General features: G+C 39.9%; 1 protein-coding gene across 16 annotated transcripts in view; it reads right to left on the reverse strand.

The window, feature by feature from the left end:
- PCM1 (pericentriolar material 1) overlaps positions 1-12,966 on the reverse strand; it is a 40,728-nt gene extending 27,762 nt beyond the window's left edge. For 9 of the 16 annotated variants that reach the window (XM_014264860.3, XM_026791461.2, XM_026791459.2 and 6 more), the window contains exons 1-8: positions 12,553-12,693; positions 8,829-8,947; positions 8,005-8,247; positions 6,596-6,868; positions 5,903-6,073; positions 2,102-2,279; positions 996-1,105; positions 341-557 (exon numbers count right to left, since the gene is read on the reverse strand). In XM_014264860.3, the coding sequence (XP_014120335.2) occupies positions 341-557; positions 996-1,105; positions 2,102-2,279; positions 5,903-6,073; positions 6,596-6,868; positions 8,005-8,247; positions 8,829-8,924 (1,288 nt within the window). In that variant the 5' untranslated portion in view covers positions 8,925-8,947; positions 12,553-12,693. Of the gene's footprint in view, positions 1-340; positions 558-995; positions 1,106-2,101; positions 2,280-4,185; positions 4,375-5,610; positions 5,728-5,902; positions 6,074-6,595; positions 6,869-8,004; positions 8,248-8,828; positions 8,948-11,996; positions 12,228-12,552; positions 12,694-12,826 lie in introns of those variants that run through there. The other 7 variants (XM_074541436.1, XM_026791466.2, XM_074541435.1 and 4 more) reach the window with 6 other exon arrangements.
- Positions 12,967-15,305: the final 2,339 nt, after the last annotated feature.

Genomic DNA, 15,305 nt, shown 5'->3' on the forward strand with positions numbered 1-15,305 from the left:
AAAAATACAAAGCTCATGTTCATGTGGCTCTTTTTTTCACAAGCCAGATGTGTCACACACAAACATCACATCCTCACATCAGTCAACTTCAGTGTTATAAATGAAAGCGCTAACAGTCATCATCATTGAGTGCTAAGACACTACCATCATTACTTGTACAGTTTTTTGTTAAGACAGAAACTTATACAGCATTAAAAAACATTTATATTAATAGTGCCCCAGCACACTTTTTATCACCAGCATTTCGTTGACCAATTGCAATCTCAAACACGTTACAAAACACGCACATTTAAAACATGGTATTCATGAAAAAAATATAGTTCTGCCTAAAATGACTTACAGGAAGAGTTGTTTAGATGTTGGTCACGAAGTGTATGAAGTTCTCCTAGTAGTTTGTCCATCTTTTGCTTTTTACCCTGCAACATTCGCATCTTATTAAAAAGCTGTGCCTTCTCATCTGACTGGTGTTCAGACATTGAAGAGTTTCTGCTTTGTGAAATCTCTCTGGTAAGTGAAAGGCTTTCTGCTTGCCTTCTATTGTCAGGCACAGACTGTGTCTAAAAAGAGTAATTCCATTTTATTCAGAGTACAACAAAAAAAAGGTCAATAAACTGTAAGAAACAAAAAGCTTTCTCATGGACCTTCTATATGCAACACCAGAATCAACACCAAAATAAAGAATATTATAAAGGGAAATAGTATATACTGAGAACATTCTAATGCCATCCCAATAATATAGTGAGTTAATAAATAAATTGCAATAAAGAAACTACTTCTCTAGACTTTAACAGAAACCCATGAGACACAAAGCATAGATCTGCCAGCTAATAACCATTAGGAATTTTCAAGTTTGCTGAGTTTTCAAGTTTGGGGGGAGCTCTGATAACTTCACTAGCAAATACACACAGATGAGCAAGACAAACATTGAACTGGACTGTTAAACAGAATAAAAATTGATAATGGCAAAATCTATACGGTACAATCTCAGGACTAACCTGAGAATCATGAAGTTGGTTGTGAAAGCGTTGAATTAAGTCATTCAATTCTTCATTCAGTTCTGATGTAAGACTCACTCCTGAAACACTACCTGTAGTTTCTGTTACAACTGGGCATAAAGAAAAAGGGGAAAATATAAATATTTTTCTACAGAAATAAAATAAAGGCTAGTTAAATAAAAATGTGTGGTTTAACGACATCAACATACTGACCCTCTAAAAATACAGCATGTATTTTTAATTTTGTGTCCTTTCCACCAGCTTTACTCTTGAAAGATGACTTATGCTACAAAAATACTAACAAGACAACTCAGAGCTGCTTTGTAAGGGACCATACAAAACGACTTTAGCCTTGCTCTGTGTTTTGCTAAAAAGGTCAGAGCAAAATGAAAACAACTCATTTGTCCAAGGCTGACAGAAACTTATTAGAAATAAAACGGCAATTATTTAATATAGCTAAACAATCAACAGTGCAGGTAATTTCACTCTCTCAAAATAATAAATTAACAGGACACCAAGCTTTCATATTGGTATAAGTTGCAATATTTACATCTACAAATGGTGTCTTGGAAACTTCTTGGAAGGTTCTTCAAGAAGCTTCATGAGAAAAATAAATTTTAAAAAATTTTTTTTTTGCCTTTGCCTCAAAGTTCATATTCAAACAATACTAAATATGCAAGTGGCAGTTGAAAGACCCAAATGATTCTTTATACTTTCCCCCCAAATACAAACCAACAGGTCATAAAGTCAAACACAAATATTATTTATTTTCCCCACAGATTATGACTTCATTACACACATAGTAAAGTTTCACTGTTTTCAAATTTCAAAAACATTTATTTTGCCGTAAGTTGAATTTGAATCTTATCATAGAGTAGACAAATTCTTAGGAGAAAAACTAATGCTTTTAGGATTTTACAGGTAAACCACAATAATCAGTGCCAGGTTTTTAAATAACACGTCATTGTATAATGTTACATTGTCAACTCTTCAGAAACAGAGGCTTTGAGATAAAAAAGCCTTTTTAATGTGTATTTCACAATTCTAGCTTTAATCATTCAGTCAGCATGTTAACATGCTATAAGAGACACCATCATTCCACATACCAGAATCATCCAGGACAGCAATGGCTTGTTCTGCTTTATGCTGCAAAGCAAGAAGAGCTGCCTGTCTTCCTTGAAGAGCCTTTAATTCTTCCTGCTGTTGTAGCATCCTTTTCAATAAATCATGCTGTTTCTTCAAGTTCTCCAACTCTTCTTTAGCTTCCTGCTGAGGATCTCTGGCCTGCAAGAGATGGAGCAACATTACCATAGCTACAACCATTTATATGCTGAGAACCAGTAAAAGAAGCACCAAAGCAAGAACAACTTGTATATAAATTAACAGCCTGGTTAATGGAAAAAAGCAAAAATGAAACAGCTCCACCTTTCTGACTGTTCTTTATTAAAAAAAAAAAATCCTCAGACATCCAACAGGAAGAAACCTGTATCACCAAAAGGTGCTTATAGCTCCAGAGGGTTTAAGTTTTCTTTTTCTTTACAAAGCCAGTCAGCTTCCCTAATGTGACCCAAAGACTAACCAAAGCCTGCCTCGGTCTTTTAAATCATAACAGAGGGTATTAACCTTAAGACTGTTGAAGGTAAGCAAGGTAAGGCATTGCATCATGGAGCTATATAAAACAAAAGGTATCAATTGATTTACTGGCCTAAAATCTCTACAATTTTCAGAATCATGTTTTGGTCACTATCTCATTTCTAACCTATAATGTCTTTAATTCTGTGTGCTGTACTTATGGCATTGATACTAGAATACATCAGATTTGGTTAAATCAATTTCATAACAAAAACAGGCATAGAACCCTGTCTACATTGTTTTCAAACAATATTTTGAAATAGTTCTGGAAGAATGAAAGCATGCTGAACAGTTAAAATATATTAAAACTCACACATTTTCGTCATCCAATGCTAATTAAGACCTGGAGATTTGCATCAAAACTTTTACTCAAATTAAGTATTTTAATAATGAGACATTAATATCCTGATCCTGCCTGAAGTTGCCTTATGGCACTTTGCACATGAAATAATGGAAAATAACAAGCATCTACAAAGAACACTACTAAATTGAAAGCATAATCTTCTATCCATACAGTATTAAGTTTCTAAAGTAGAAAATTCAGTCCAAATATTCCGCATCACATGTCAGATTAGAAGCAGGCATCTTATGAACTAGTTCTGGGTACTAAGGAATGCTCAACTTTCCAGCAGAGAAAGCTGAAAACATCCAGAATTCTAAACTCAAAGTGTCAGTAAAAGATGGAGTGCAACAAACACTGAAGATTGCTGTTTAACCCTCACCTTCCATATGAACAGCAGAGTAGAGTCCAAATAGATCACACACTGAAATCGGCACAGGAAGGAACAAGGGGAACAAAGGGAACAAGGGTGTATGTCTCAGCCTCACTCACCTATGAAATAATCCAGGCTTTATCTAAAGTACCAGATCTGCTTGAGTTCATGAAAACTGCTTTTAACAAATTTTTCAAACTTAGTTCTACATTTAGACTAGTAAGCTTGACAAAACATTTAAGTCTTTTATTTTTGGGGAAAAAATATTGAAGACTTTTTAAAAATTAAATCACAGGAAGGACAACAACATAAACAAGCTCATCATGGGTAAAAAAAGATGCTTTAGAAAGTTTTCAAGACATCTTGAAAGTTTTCCTCCTTCCAACTAAATATTGGTATCAACAGCTATGGAAAAACACTTGTGGAACAAGTTAAGGCTATTACTTTCTAATTTGTCTTCGGTATTTGGTATTAGTTTAAATGTGCATTGGCAGACCATTAGTGTAACCATGACAAGTGTCTGAAAGTCACATTTACAACGTTTTCCCAAGAAGGGAACAACAAAACTTAGAAGGATGATCTACATAAAATCATAAAACCTGCTGTACAGAGTTATATCAATTCTAACTTTCAATGCTAACAATTCCGAAGAAAAAATTGTGAAACATTTCTATTCAAAGAAAAAATATTTGAGGCCAAGAAGACTAATCAATGAAAAGACAGCTGGATACAGATAAGCAATCCAGTGGGAACATTCACGGTAAGTAACAAGTACATTTGAAGCAATTAATAAGACTAGCCTGTATAAATCCTATTTGAAGCTAAAGTAACATTTTGAAGTGTACCTTTGAAAGCAATCCATGATCCTGGCTATTAATCCCACAAGACCAGATTTCCCTGCCATTCAGAGCAGCTCTCTGTCCTTTCCCTTTGGGGCTTGGTGTAACATCAATGTCTGTAACCTGTTCTCGTGCAGTTGAATTCCCTAGTTTGTCCTCAATGCGGGGCCGACAACTCAAACTAAAAGATACCTCCTATATTGAATAGTTTAGTATGTTAGAATTTGAAAATGCACTCCAACTTAGCATATATTTTTAAGTTACAAACCTACCCACTTTATTTTGTCAAATAATGAAAACTACTATCTAATAACATCTACTAAAAAGTGAAGACCATTTTAGTCATTCTTAGAATTTGCACAACAATAGAGCTCCATATAGCAATCAACATTATATGACCAGAAGTATGCACTCTGCATGTAAAACATTCAAGCTGCATGTAAAGAGAGCTTAGATGCAAAATTAAGAGCCAAACAAAAAACTCAGTGCAAATTTTGCAAATATTGAGACAACTGCAAGTTTATACAGACAATTCTTAAAAAACATATGTTTTTCTGCATTATCTTTTTGCATAAAAAATTTAATTTTTTAAAGTTAAAAGTGCATCTTCCATGTCTATCATTAAATTTCCTTACAGACACAGAAAGGGTTCTTATAAAGCTAAAAATAATTACAAAAGCTTCTTAATGTTTTAACTGTTTTATTCCCAAGCAAGTAAATTCTCCCTATGCATAGGACATTCAGTGTGCTAACTGGCCAAAAAGAGTACCTCCCCTCTGGTACTTTTCCTCAGTGTAATAGAATCGAAGACACAAAACCTAAGTTATTAAAATGCCTTTGTATCTACTACAAGATATGTTTACCACGTTAAAAAAAAAGCTTTTATAAATAGAAAGGAAGATTGGACTGTTTATCTCAGCACTAAATTCAGAACACATTTTCTGAGGAGGTGCCCATCTTCCCAAAAAATGAGAGAAACTTCTGTGTTAGGTCAATACTTCTATCTTGTCACTAGAAAGATGCTTGGACAATGGCCCACTAATGATACATTTCTAACTCCCCCCTCACCCAATACCCAAAAACTTTCCCCACTAACAGAAACAAACCTAGAGATGAAAAATTGTATAGAAAGGTATTTCTTCCTACAACAAATGAGTGAGTTCTCTGCCAAAGTACACATTCAACTCTTCATTGTACTTTGAAGAAAGAATAAAGATTTAAAAGATTCTTCAGATTGCTGTTGTGACAGAATCATTACTTTTTTCTCATATTAAAAAAATAAACCCACACATGCATGGACACCTCTTTAATGGAGTGCTTGGGGATTTACTATTTTCAAATTGAACTGCAGATTATGACACTATCATAAGACCCATGAAAAAACCAAAATAAAGCCCTAATTTCTACCTTAATTGCTAAAAGGCAGCTTACCGTGGTATCTGAAGCCTCAGACTGCACATCAATGTTTAGCGATGTGCTCTCACCTACAGAACCAGATCCCACAGCTGAATCTATAGTCCGAACATCATCCTCCTCATTTTCTCTAGCCTGAAATATTTCATTAGCACAAATCAAAAGCTATATAAGGGGGCAGCAAAAATGAATTATGGAAGGTACTACATACCAAAATCAACACCTTCAGTAGCACCATCAAAACATAAACGGTCAACTCCTAAAAAAAGCTTACAGTGCAGAAACAAACATATTATGTTCTCAAACTTACAAGCATCTTTTGCAAAAATTTCAGATAGGATTTCTCCTGCTCTTTAAGGTCATCTATAAGGTGCGATAAACGCTCAACATTGGCCGATCTCTCATTTTTCTCTACAAGATCATCCCGCATGGAGCTGGCCTTAGCAATATAGTCGCGAATCTGAACTAGTCTGCTCACAATCTGCAAAGACACTGAAGTTACTGAATGCATTCAGCTGCAACTGCAATGTATTCAATGCACAAGACAGGGACAGCAACAGCAAAGGAGTAATGAAAGGGAGACAGGTTAGTACTTTCACTCCTCTGAGCGCTCTTCCACAAGTGGTTAAAAGTCAACAGCCTTTATAAGGACAGATTTATGCATGCAGGAAGTTGCAAGGCTGAAGCACAGGGCTTCTGGTCAACACAGGCTAGAACACAACTGAGCTCATCAATGTAGGAAAACAGTCAACTGTGAGAGCACTTTCTGGAGCCACATAAAAGGGAACCAACCTCTAAAATGAAAATTATTATTACTTCTGTTACCAACAAGCAGATTTCTAAAGAACAGTAGATTATTAAGTGTGGTTTCATGTTTTCTTCACGTTTCAGAAGAGCAGAACTTAAATATTTCCACTAAGAATTTATACTTCGAAGACATTTAGAAAGCAGCACTGAAGATTAAGAGTCAATATTTTGCAGACTTTATAGGCTGTGTAAATACCTGGCTACTATCCATCGTTTGTTCTCCCCTTCCATCTTCTTGAGCAGATGCTTGACAATTTTGCAAGAAATCCTTGCTTAGAGCAGCTCCAAACAACTCTTTACATTGCGCTGATACCCCACCTTCCTTTTTTAGGGAAGCTGAGGCAGGATCTTTGCTTTTGTTAGTGTTAATCTGTAGTGACAGGAAGTTGAATGGTTTTTTGTTCTCATTAAGTTGACGTTTGTTATTAGCAGCCGTTGCCCTGCCTTGCGAATCACTTCCAATGCTTCTCTATATACAAACAAAAGTAAGAAAAAATGCTTTATTTTTTCATCCAATATGTTCTCAATACTGCTTTTTTTTTCACTGCTTGTATTACTATTCCTACAGTATTATTAGACTGATTTTAAAGTTACCTAATCAGTCATCAACTGGCCAAAAGTTAGCTGAAGACAGTGCCAATGATTTTTTGTCACAAAGTCTTCAGAAAGCAAATCCATCCTCCCAGAACAATGAGAACCAAAAAACATTTGGTAGTTTCTCAGCATTTAGTTCCTCATTTTTGCTGTGAACTCGATCTTTACTGTAGCAAAAGGCAGTCTACTTCTCCAGGTACACTTGAGGAAAGAATAGTAATAAAAGAGTAGCACATTCCTGTGCAGAACATAATACCTCAAAACTTCAGCTTTTCTTTAAAACCTTGTGAATAGCAACATGTTGCCATAACATATATTTGAGCAGGAAGTTTTGCCCAGCCTTTAAACTGTAAATCAGCACAATAAATCACACTGGAAAGAACCATCATAACCAAAGAAGTCAGCAACAACCTTTGGTAATGATGAACTAGCCTCCGTTCTGAAATCGTTAGCACAAATTTATGCCTTGTTCCAAAAGACTCAATCCCTCATATTTTTCCTTAGCTTTGGAAAAGGGAAGGATGAATGTGCTGTATTTCCAAAAAAGTAGTTTTGGTTCAAGAATTTGTGCCATAAAATTCTCTGTTCTACTGAGGAGCAGTTTTTAATGATACTCCTCTGCTTAATCCACAAGGGTAACAATGTTCAGGACCACAAACTGGCAGTTTGAGAACAGATTTTCAAAACAAAGTAACAGCTATTTTCAGGTAGCATACAAGTATGATGAGTACGAAATACTGCTCTGAGGACACATGAATTTTATAATGGCTGAGAGCAAGAAAGTGAAGACAGCTATCACACAAACAGAGGAAAGCCATAGTCCTGAACTTTCTCGTATTTCCTGAAGTTCAAAACCAAAATTTTGATTTGGTTGTCATGGTGCCTATAGGTTTGGGTTTTTTTTACCTTGATCACTTATGAAAGGATTGTGTACTCATCTGTCACTTTATTAAGCAATAACTGAATACATTTTGGAGTCACATTTTAGTGGGAGCCAGTATTCACACAAACCTGATCCAGATCACTGAAGTTTATTCTTTGTTTAAGCCTTTCTAGTTCAGCCTGCTCTGGAACAGACATCTGAGTCATGTATCGAGCATGAGGAAAGCTGTGAGTTCTGGTCTTCCGTCGCTCCATTCCAGGGGAAGATTCTGGAGATATGTCATTAGTAAGTCTTGTTTCACCTTCCCCACTAAGCTTTTTCTTGTTTTTCTCTGAAGATCTGTTTGCTTTCTTCTGTTGACCTCCCCAGTCCTTAAGGGGTAGGAGAGAGAAAAAAATAGTATTTGTTATCCACCCAGACAAAAAGCAAATGTTTGCATTCTGTGAGAGAGTTTACTTCCATTTTAGAAGTAAAAATAGCAAGCCACATTGAAGTAAGCACTAAGTTTTCTAGAGCAAATGTCACTTTACAAAATAAAATTTTCCCCACTGCATAATTAAAAATAACTTATCAGGAAATTTTAAATCCATTTCATCCTAAATGCATTAAATTAACTTGTATTTTTCTTCTTTGCTGGGGACTTCACTTTTTAGGAGTTCAGAACATTTTAAATTATAGCTTTCACTTTCCTGTCACCTACAATGTTTTTGTGTCTAGCTACTTTATTTACCCCAAACACTTGTCATAAATACCCCATAGACCTCACAATCTCTGAATTATACCCACTGCTTCCTTACATGTACCTCAGGTTTTCCAGGTAAAGCTGCACTGGATGCAAAGCCATGCATGATGAGGCTTAGGGGTTTGCATTGTTACCTGCCACTAAGAGAATCTAGCTGGTAATTCTAATGTCCAGCACCAAATGGCAACAAAAAGAAAAGAAGAATTGTACCGTGTTGTTCAGCCGGTCATCCAGGCTCTCATTGCTCCAGCTGGGCAAGCCCTGGTCATTCATGCCTTCTTCAAAGGGACCACCTCCTGCTGCCATGACAAGTGATCAATAAAAGCAATCTATAAGGAGTTGAAAGAAATGTGCCGTATTAAAATCAGTTTACATAGAAAATTTTAAAGATTCATGATCTGAGAAGACAACTACATATTCATTATATGATAAAAACAAAAAGCTGTTTAAGAAACTAAACTCCCCATTTACTACGCTCTGTTACTAGAAATGTATCAATGAGAAGAACACAGAAAGTGGCATTAAAAAAATAAAGGAATAGTAGTTGTGAGTTCAGGCCTTTTTAACCTCTGATCTATGAAAGAAAGATTTGGGGGTTTTCTGAGGGTTTCAATTGTCCTTACTTTAAAACAAACTGTACAGTGCTCAGAAAGGCTGCTTTGTAATTCATACAGCCTACACTTCCAGACCCAGGGCGATGTCTATTCGATACAGTAAGTGACTCTGGAGACCCAGAATGTCAAACTTTCACATCCATTTTAATACTGAGATACTGAAAACAGAGTACTGAATGACACACTTGCAAAAATACATGGAAGACAGACGTCAGTAAAAGGATTTTTACTTTCATTACCACACATTAAGCTATTTAAGCAGTGAATGACCTGCCACTAACATTACAGATTCTACCGAAACCAAACAAAACCGTGAGTTCCACAGAGCTTAGCTGCTCTCCATCAGGGTCACTCTGTGCAATAGAAAGTAACTTAAATGTTTGAACTTTCCATTTTCACTTCTTGTTTTGACATTGGAACCAAAAAAAATTGTTAAAGCTGAAAGATCAGAAAAAGTATTCCTTTATGAAAGTAAAATTAGATTAGCCTGTTCCAAAAGGTGAAGAATATGTAACTAACTATATTTGCTAAGTGCTGCTGGCACAATTGCAGTGTAGAGAGCTACAAAATTTAACTAAGAACTGTAACAGATGCAGAAGAAAGGCAGTCTTGCAGAGATTTACTTTTTCCAGCTCGTTTCCACCACTATGTTAGGATATAACCCTAAGCTTAACTGAAAAAATATAAATATAGAAGTTGATAGGAACCACTTTCTCAACATTTTACTGCAACTATCTACTAATTTTCATAGTGCAGGTGAAGAAATCACCCAAAACTAAAGAATACAAAATATTTAAGAAGCTTGTTGGGTTTTTTTTATATCAGTTCCAGAAAGGAAAACTGAAATCTTGAACTAAATTTAAAAGCTGTCCTAGCACATCTATCTTGCTTAGGTATAGGATTCAATCAAACTCCCAGAGTACAGCCCTCTCCAGAGGCACACTCACCAGGCAGTACTCCTATGCAAACACAGCCAGTTACTAAATCACAAAGGAAATGGGATCTAGCAGGCATGCTCCTCACACCATAACCACATCTCCACTGGGCAGCGTGCCAGCCTAGGCCACGGGAACAGTCTGGAGTCATTCCTCTTCTCCATCTCTCAAGCACAACACACAGAGAACAGGTGCAGGGGCCTCGGCCTTGGCAACTCTGCCCTACTGTCCCTGCACAAGGACTCACTCCCTTCTTCATCCCAACAGAGGTGCCCACTAGGCCATGCAACCAGAGCGCACATCCTAGAAAAGTGCACAGGGAAGCTCATGCTAAAACTTACAAGCATCCAAAGCAAATGCATAGCTATCAATTCAAAAGCAGCCATGATTTTAATGAACTATCTCCAGTTACAGATAAACTGCTCAGCTTTGCAGATGTGTAAGACCCAACATTTCACCAGACACTGTATCCTGACCTATGTCACTGAGCATTATGAGGAAGATTAGAGGCCATCTGGGTTTACAGTCCAATTCTCTAAGCTGTTTCCTCATCATCACGTTATATAATTCTACTAAAACCATAGCAAAAGTAGTTTTTCCCTATCTTCCACTCTAAGAAGAAGTGGCAGTACTCATCTCTACATAATACAAGTAACTACTCACATTTATTTCTTCTGAAACTTTCAGAAAACCGGTTCTCAACTATCTTTGCTGTAGGAGACTCCATTACCTCCGAAGTAATTTCACAGCCCCAGATGGAATATTGTGAATTACAGGACTCTGGAATATTGTGAATTACAGGATTCTCAAGCAAGGAGACCCAGCATACATCAACATGCCCTGACAAACACGGCTCAAAAACAAGAGTATCTTCATAATTTCCAGCAAGTGGATTTTAAAGTGTTCCAACAGAACCATCCCCGTACCAAAAAGAAAGTTTCTAAATATTCCTATTATAGTCTTTGGCACTTCCAAATGAACTGTAATCAAGTAAGTAAGATCAGAGAGCTCTGATGGTCTATTACCTCTTTAACTCAGTTGAAAAACACAGAGAGGTTCAGCCAGGTTTTTGTTTCTTTCATATAAGCTGTTCATTCCACCTCCACATATATATTTTACCAATATACATTTTAATTTGTTTTCATTTTACCAGCTACTTTAACAAAAAATCCTCTTCTAAAAACTTTGCTATCTTCCCACTACCTACCTATCTACCTAAAGCAACCAATTCCTAATTTCAGGTTCTTGCAAGTCATAGGATCTATACAAAAGCTTTTGAGCATGTGCCTACTGCCTTACAACATTTACCAGGGACTTGGGAAAAAAATACGACTTTCAACTATACCTTCTATAGAAATAATAACCTGAGATAACATGCAGAATTATAGGCAAAATACGTAAGACAAGAGTCAAAACATTCTGCACATGTATCGGGACGTGAAGACTGCACAGAAGAGACACTACTTAACACAAAGGTATGTACTTCAAAAGGCTTTTTCTACAGTAAAGATGCTCTTGAGAAGTTTTTCCCGTAGCATTCATGTGAACAAAGGAGCTCTCTAGAGCACCTAATACTGCACAGAGGAAACTTCTGACAATCAAAAAAACTTAAACGGAAAACAGAAAGTCACAAAAAACCATCAAAGCACCATAAAGGCTGAAAATGGAGCTAAATACTTCCTTTTAACTTTAGCTTTTTAAGACGTGCACTCCTCACTGGGCATTAACTCCTTAAAAGCAAACCACACAGTATCATCACACAGGAGCAGTCAGCAGAGCAAATTCTCTCCTGCCGCACCGGCCAGCGCTCACAGGAGCCGCACACTCACACAGGCCGGCTCTGGGCGGTGTGTCCGGCACTCACAGCTTCCAGCGCCGGGGCCTCCGCAGCGCCCGCGGGCTCCGCCGTCCCGACCCGCTGCGATGCCAACGGCAGGCGCCGAGCGCAGGCCCGCCGGGTCTCGTCGCCGCCACCGGGGCCGGCTCCGGAGCGAGCGACGGCCCAGCGGCTCTGCCGGCCGCACCGCTCACTGCCTGAGGCGGGCCAGACGCTCCCGGCCGGGGGGCGGCGGGCAGAGATCCCGCTCCTTCCCGGCGCCAAAGCCCGGGCGCCGCGGGCTGCGTGGGTAGGCGGGCTCTGCTCAAGGCGCCTCCGCTGCCGCGAACGCGGCGGCGTCTCCTTGGAGAGCGGATAACGCGCCCTGCCCTGTGCGAGGGGCGCGGCCCGCACAGCTCGCCGCTCCCGCACGGTTTCCCCGCCGCCCCGCACATGCGTCCGAGCCCACTGGCTGCCCCGAACCCCCACCCAGGCGGGCCGCCGCCACCAGGGGAAAGGGACGGGGAAGGGGCAGCGCGCCGCGCCACGGGCAGGAGAAGGCGGCTCACCCCGCGCCGGAGGGGAGGTCACCCCGCCTGGCTCCTCCTCCACCGCCGGCCGCCACTCGCGGGGCCCGGGCTGCCCGGACGAACGTTTCGTCTTCGGGCGGCGGAGGAACGGCGGGGCCTCGCTTCGCCCGACGCGGCGGGACCGGGCTGGCCCAGGCGCTCACGACGCTCCTGCCTCAGCCACCGCCGCCATCTTGGCCGCCACTGCGCCGGGGGCGCGGGGGGCGGTTCTAGGCGGAGGGATACAGACACAGACGGACAGACAGACACTCACCGTTACCTGGTAACCTCCGCCCGCCCATGCCCTTCCGCACTGCGCGCGCCCCGCCCGACCCGCACCGCGGAGCGCCCGAGGATCCCCCGCGCAACCGCCGGGGCGGTCGGGAGAAGAGCAGTGGGCGAAGAAACTCCAACTCCCAAGGTGCATTGTGCGGGGGGCGCGGCGCCCCAGGGCCGGTGGCGGTGCCTCCTGGGAGCGGTAGTTTTCCACTCAGGGAACGACCCCGCCCATGGCAGGACTGGGACGCGTCCGGCGCTGTTGTGCGGCCGGCGGAGAATCGCTGAGCGTGTTTTTCTTACAAAATAAAATATGAAAACGGCGATGGACTCTATAAATGCTTTTGCCTGATTGGAAGACAAGTAAAATCGTGTCGATTTTACTAAGCGTGGACGAGGATCAGTCCTGCCCTCGTTTGGAGCAGTTTCGACTGCTCTGTTCCTGTCAACCTATGGTGTGTCTTGCTCCTTAACTTGTGGCAGATAGATGGAGTTCACGCATCTAGGTTCTTTATACTTTACACTTTACTTTGGGGGGAAAAAATATAAATAGAGGGTTTGGCATTTAAAAAACTATAGCTGTGCATAAAAGCCTGTGCGCTGTGCTTGATATTTAACTGAAGTTAAAGAGAATCACAGAATATGCTGAGTAGGAAGCGACTCTAAGATCCAGCTCTTGCCCTGCATAGGACACCCCAAGAGTCACACCATGTGCCCAAGAGTGTTTTCCAAACGCTTCTTGAGCTCTGTCAGGCTTGGTGCTGTGACCACTTCCCGGGGGAGCCTGTTCCAACCACCCTCTGGATAAAACACTTCTCCTAATATCCAACCTAAACCTGCCCTGATGCAGCTTCAGGCCCTGTCCCTGTCACCCCAGGGGAGAGGTCAGTGCCTGGCCCTCCCCTTCCCCTCACAGGGAAGCAGTCCTTCAGGGGACTGGGCTTGCATAACACACTCAGAATTTCTATTTCAGTGAACCTGGTATCGTAGATACGACTTTCATTTGGTGGGGATGGTCCCTTGTCAAAACCCCCAGCATTTTCAGCATTTCCATTACACCGAGTTTCTAAAGCAAAAGCATTTAGCATTCACATAGGCCTCATAACTGATCCTGTTAGAGAAACATTGTACTGGTGCAACATGGAAAGTAGTTAGTCTTCATCTCTCCCACATTAGGACTTATAGTAATGTATTTTGCTAAAGAAATAAAAGATACATGAATCCTTTTCAATGATCCATTAATCTGTCTGTAATCTAGAAAAGAAACTAAATAATTGGAAAAGTGTCAAAATAAAGATGTTTCAATAAAAGTAATTTTGTCATCTCCAGCACATTCCCCCATCCCAAAGTTCTGGATAATACTGAGTGAGTGAAAGAGGTGAGTGTAAGGTTGTCTATTAGAGCAGAATCTTTCTCCCATTTCTACCACAAACTACTTGATTGTATAGCCACTAATGAAATTACTTTGAAAACAATCTACAACAGTTTAAAGGTTGCACTCTGTGTGATGAATATATATTATCAATCTCTACTGCAATTCTACAGCTAATAAAGAAGTTAGTTTATTGGCATTTTATTGTACTTTTAACTACTGTCCTATTTTTCTGAACTCAGGTATCATGTCTGGATATCATCACAATATTGGCAGTCTTGCTGTTGACAAGATGCTTTCTAGTGTCTCAGTGAGAAATCTCCCACAGCATGGCAGGTGGAAGCAGAACTTAAGAGAAAATACTGCCCTTAGTACACTGACCACAATTTATTTTTTTCGCTGTGCCTTATTCTTAAAATACAGCTCCCTCATTCCTATTGTTTCCTGCAGAAAAAAAAACCAACCAAACAAACTTACATAAAACATGTAATACGTTTTTAAGGGGAAAAAAATGAAATTGACTCTAGTATGTTTCAGTAACAATGGAGTGTTTTAATATTTTAGTGTAGTCCCTTATATGTCATAACTGTGTGTTTTCTTTTGCACAGTATGAGCTTACAGCATCATTACTCTGATTCCTGCTTGTCATTTGGAGGATGATTTTTCTCTTCTCATTTTCTGCCCCTATTCTGGAATTGGCTGCAAACTTGTTCATGTGTTTTCTTTTCTTTCTGTTTGTTTATTTTAGAAATGGCTCCTCAGAGCCATTTTTCATTTGGGACAGAGAATTCGAAAAGGTACAACAGGCACGAAGGAATCATGGACTGAACTGCAAGATGCATGATTTCCAGCAGGTGGTTCTCCACTACTGTTGTAAAATATCATCTCAGGATTTGGGAATGATTATGAGGCAAAACTCATATGGCTTAAAGAATGTCTTTTTAATTAAATAAAATAAATATCTGGGGGGGAGAGGAGGAGGGAAATCCTATATCAATGCTAATGAGCCTCTACACAGACAGCAACTAAACCCCCCCTACAAAGATCCCTATTATAAGCACTTCCCCCAGCAACATGCTAATGAGTGAATGCTCACAGAAACTGA

The sequence above is a fragment of the Zonotrichia albicollis genome, chromosome 5 (assembly GCF_047830755.1).
Source record: "Zonotrichia albicollis isolate bZonAlb1 chromosome 5, bZonAlb1.hap1, whole genome shotgun sequence".
Taxonomy (NCBI): domain Eukaryota; kingdom Metazoa; phylum Chordata; class Aves; order Passeriformes; family Passerellidae; genus Zonotrichia; species Zonotrichia albicollis.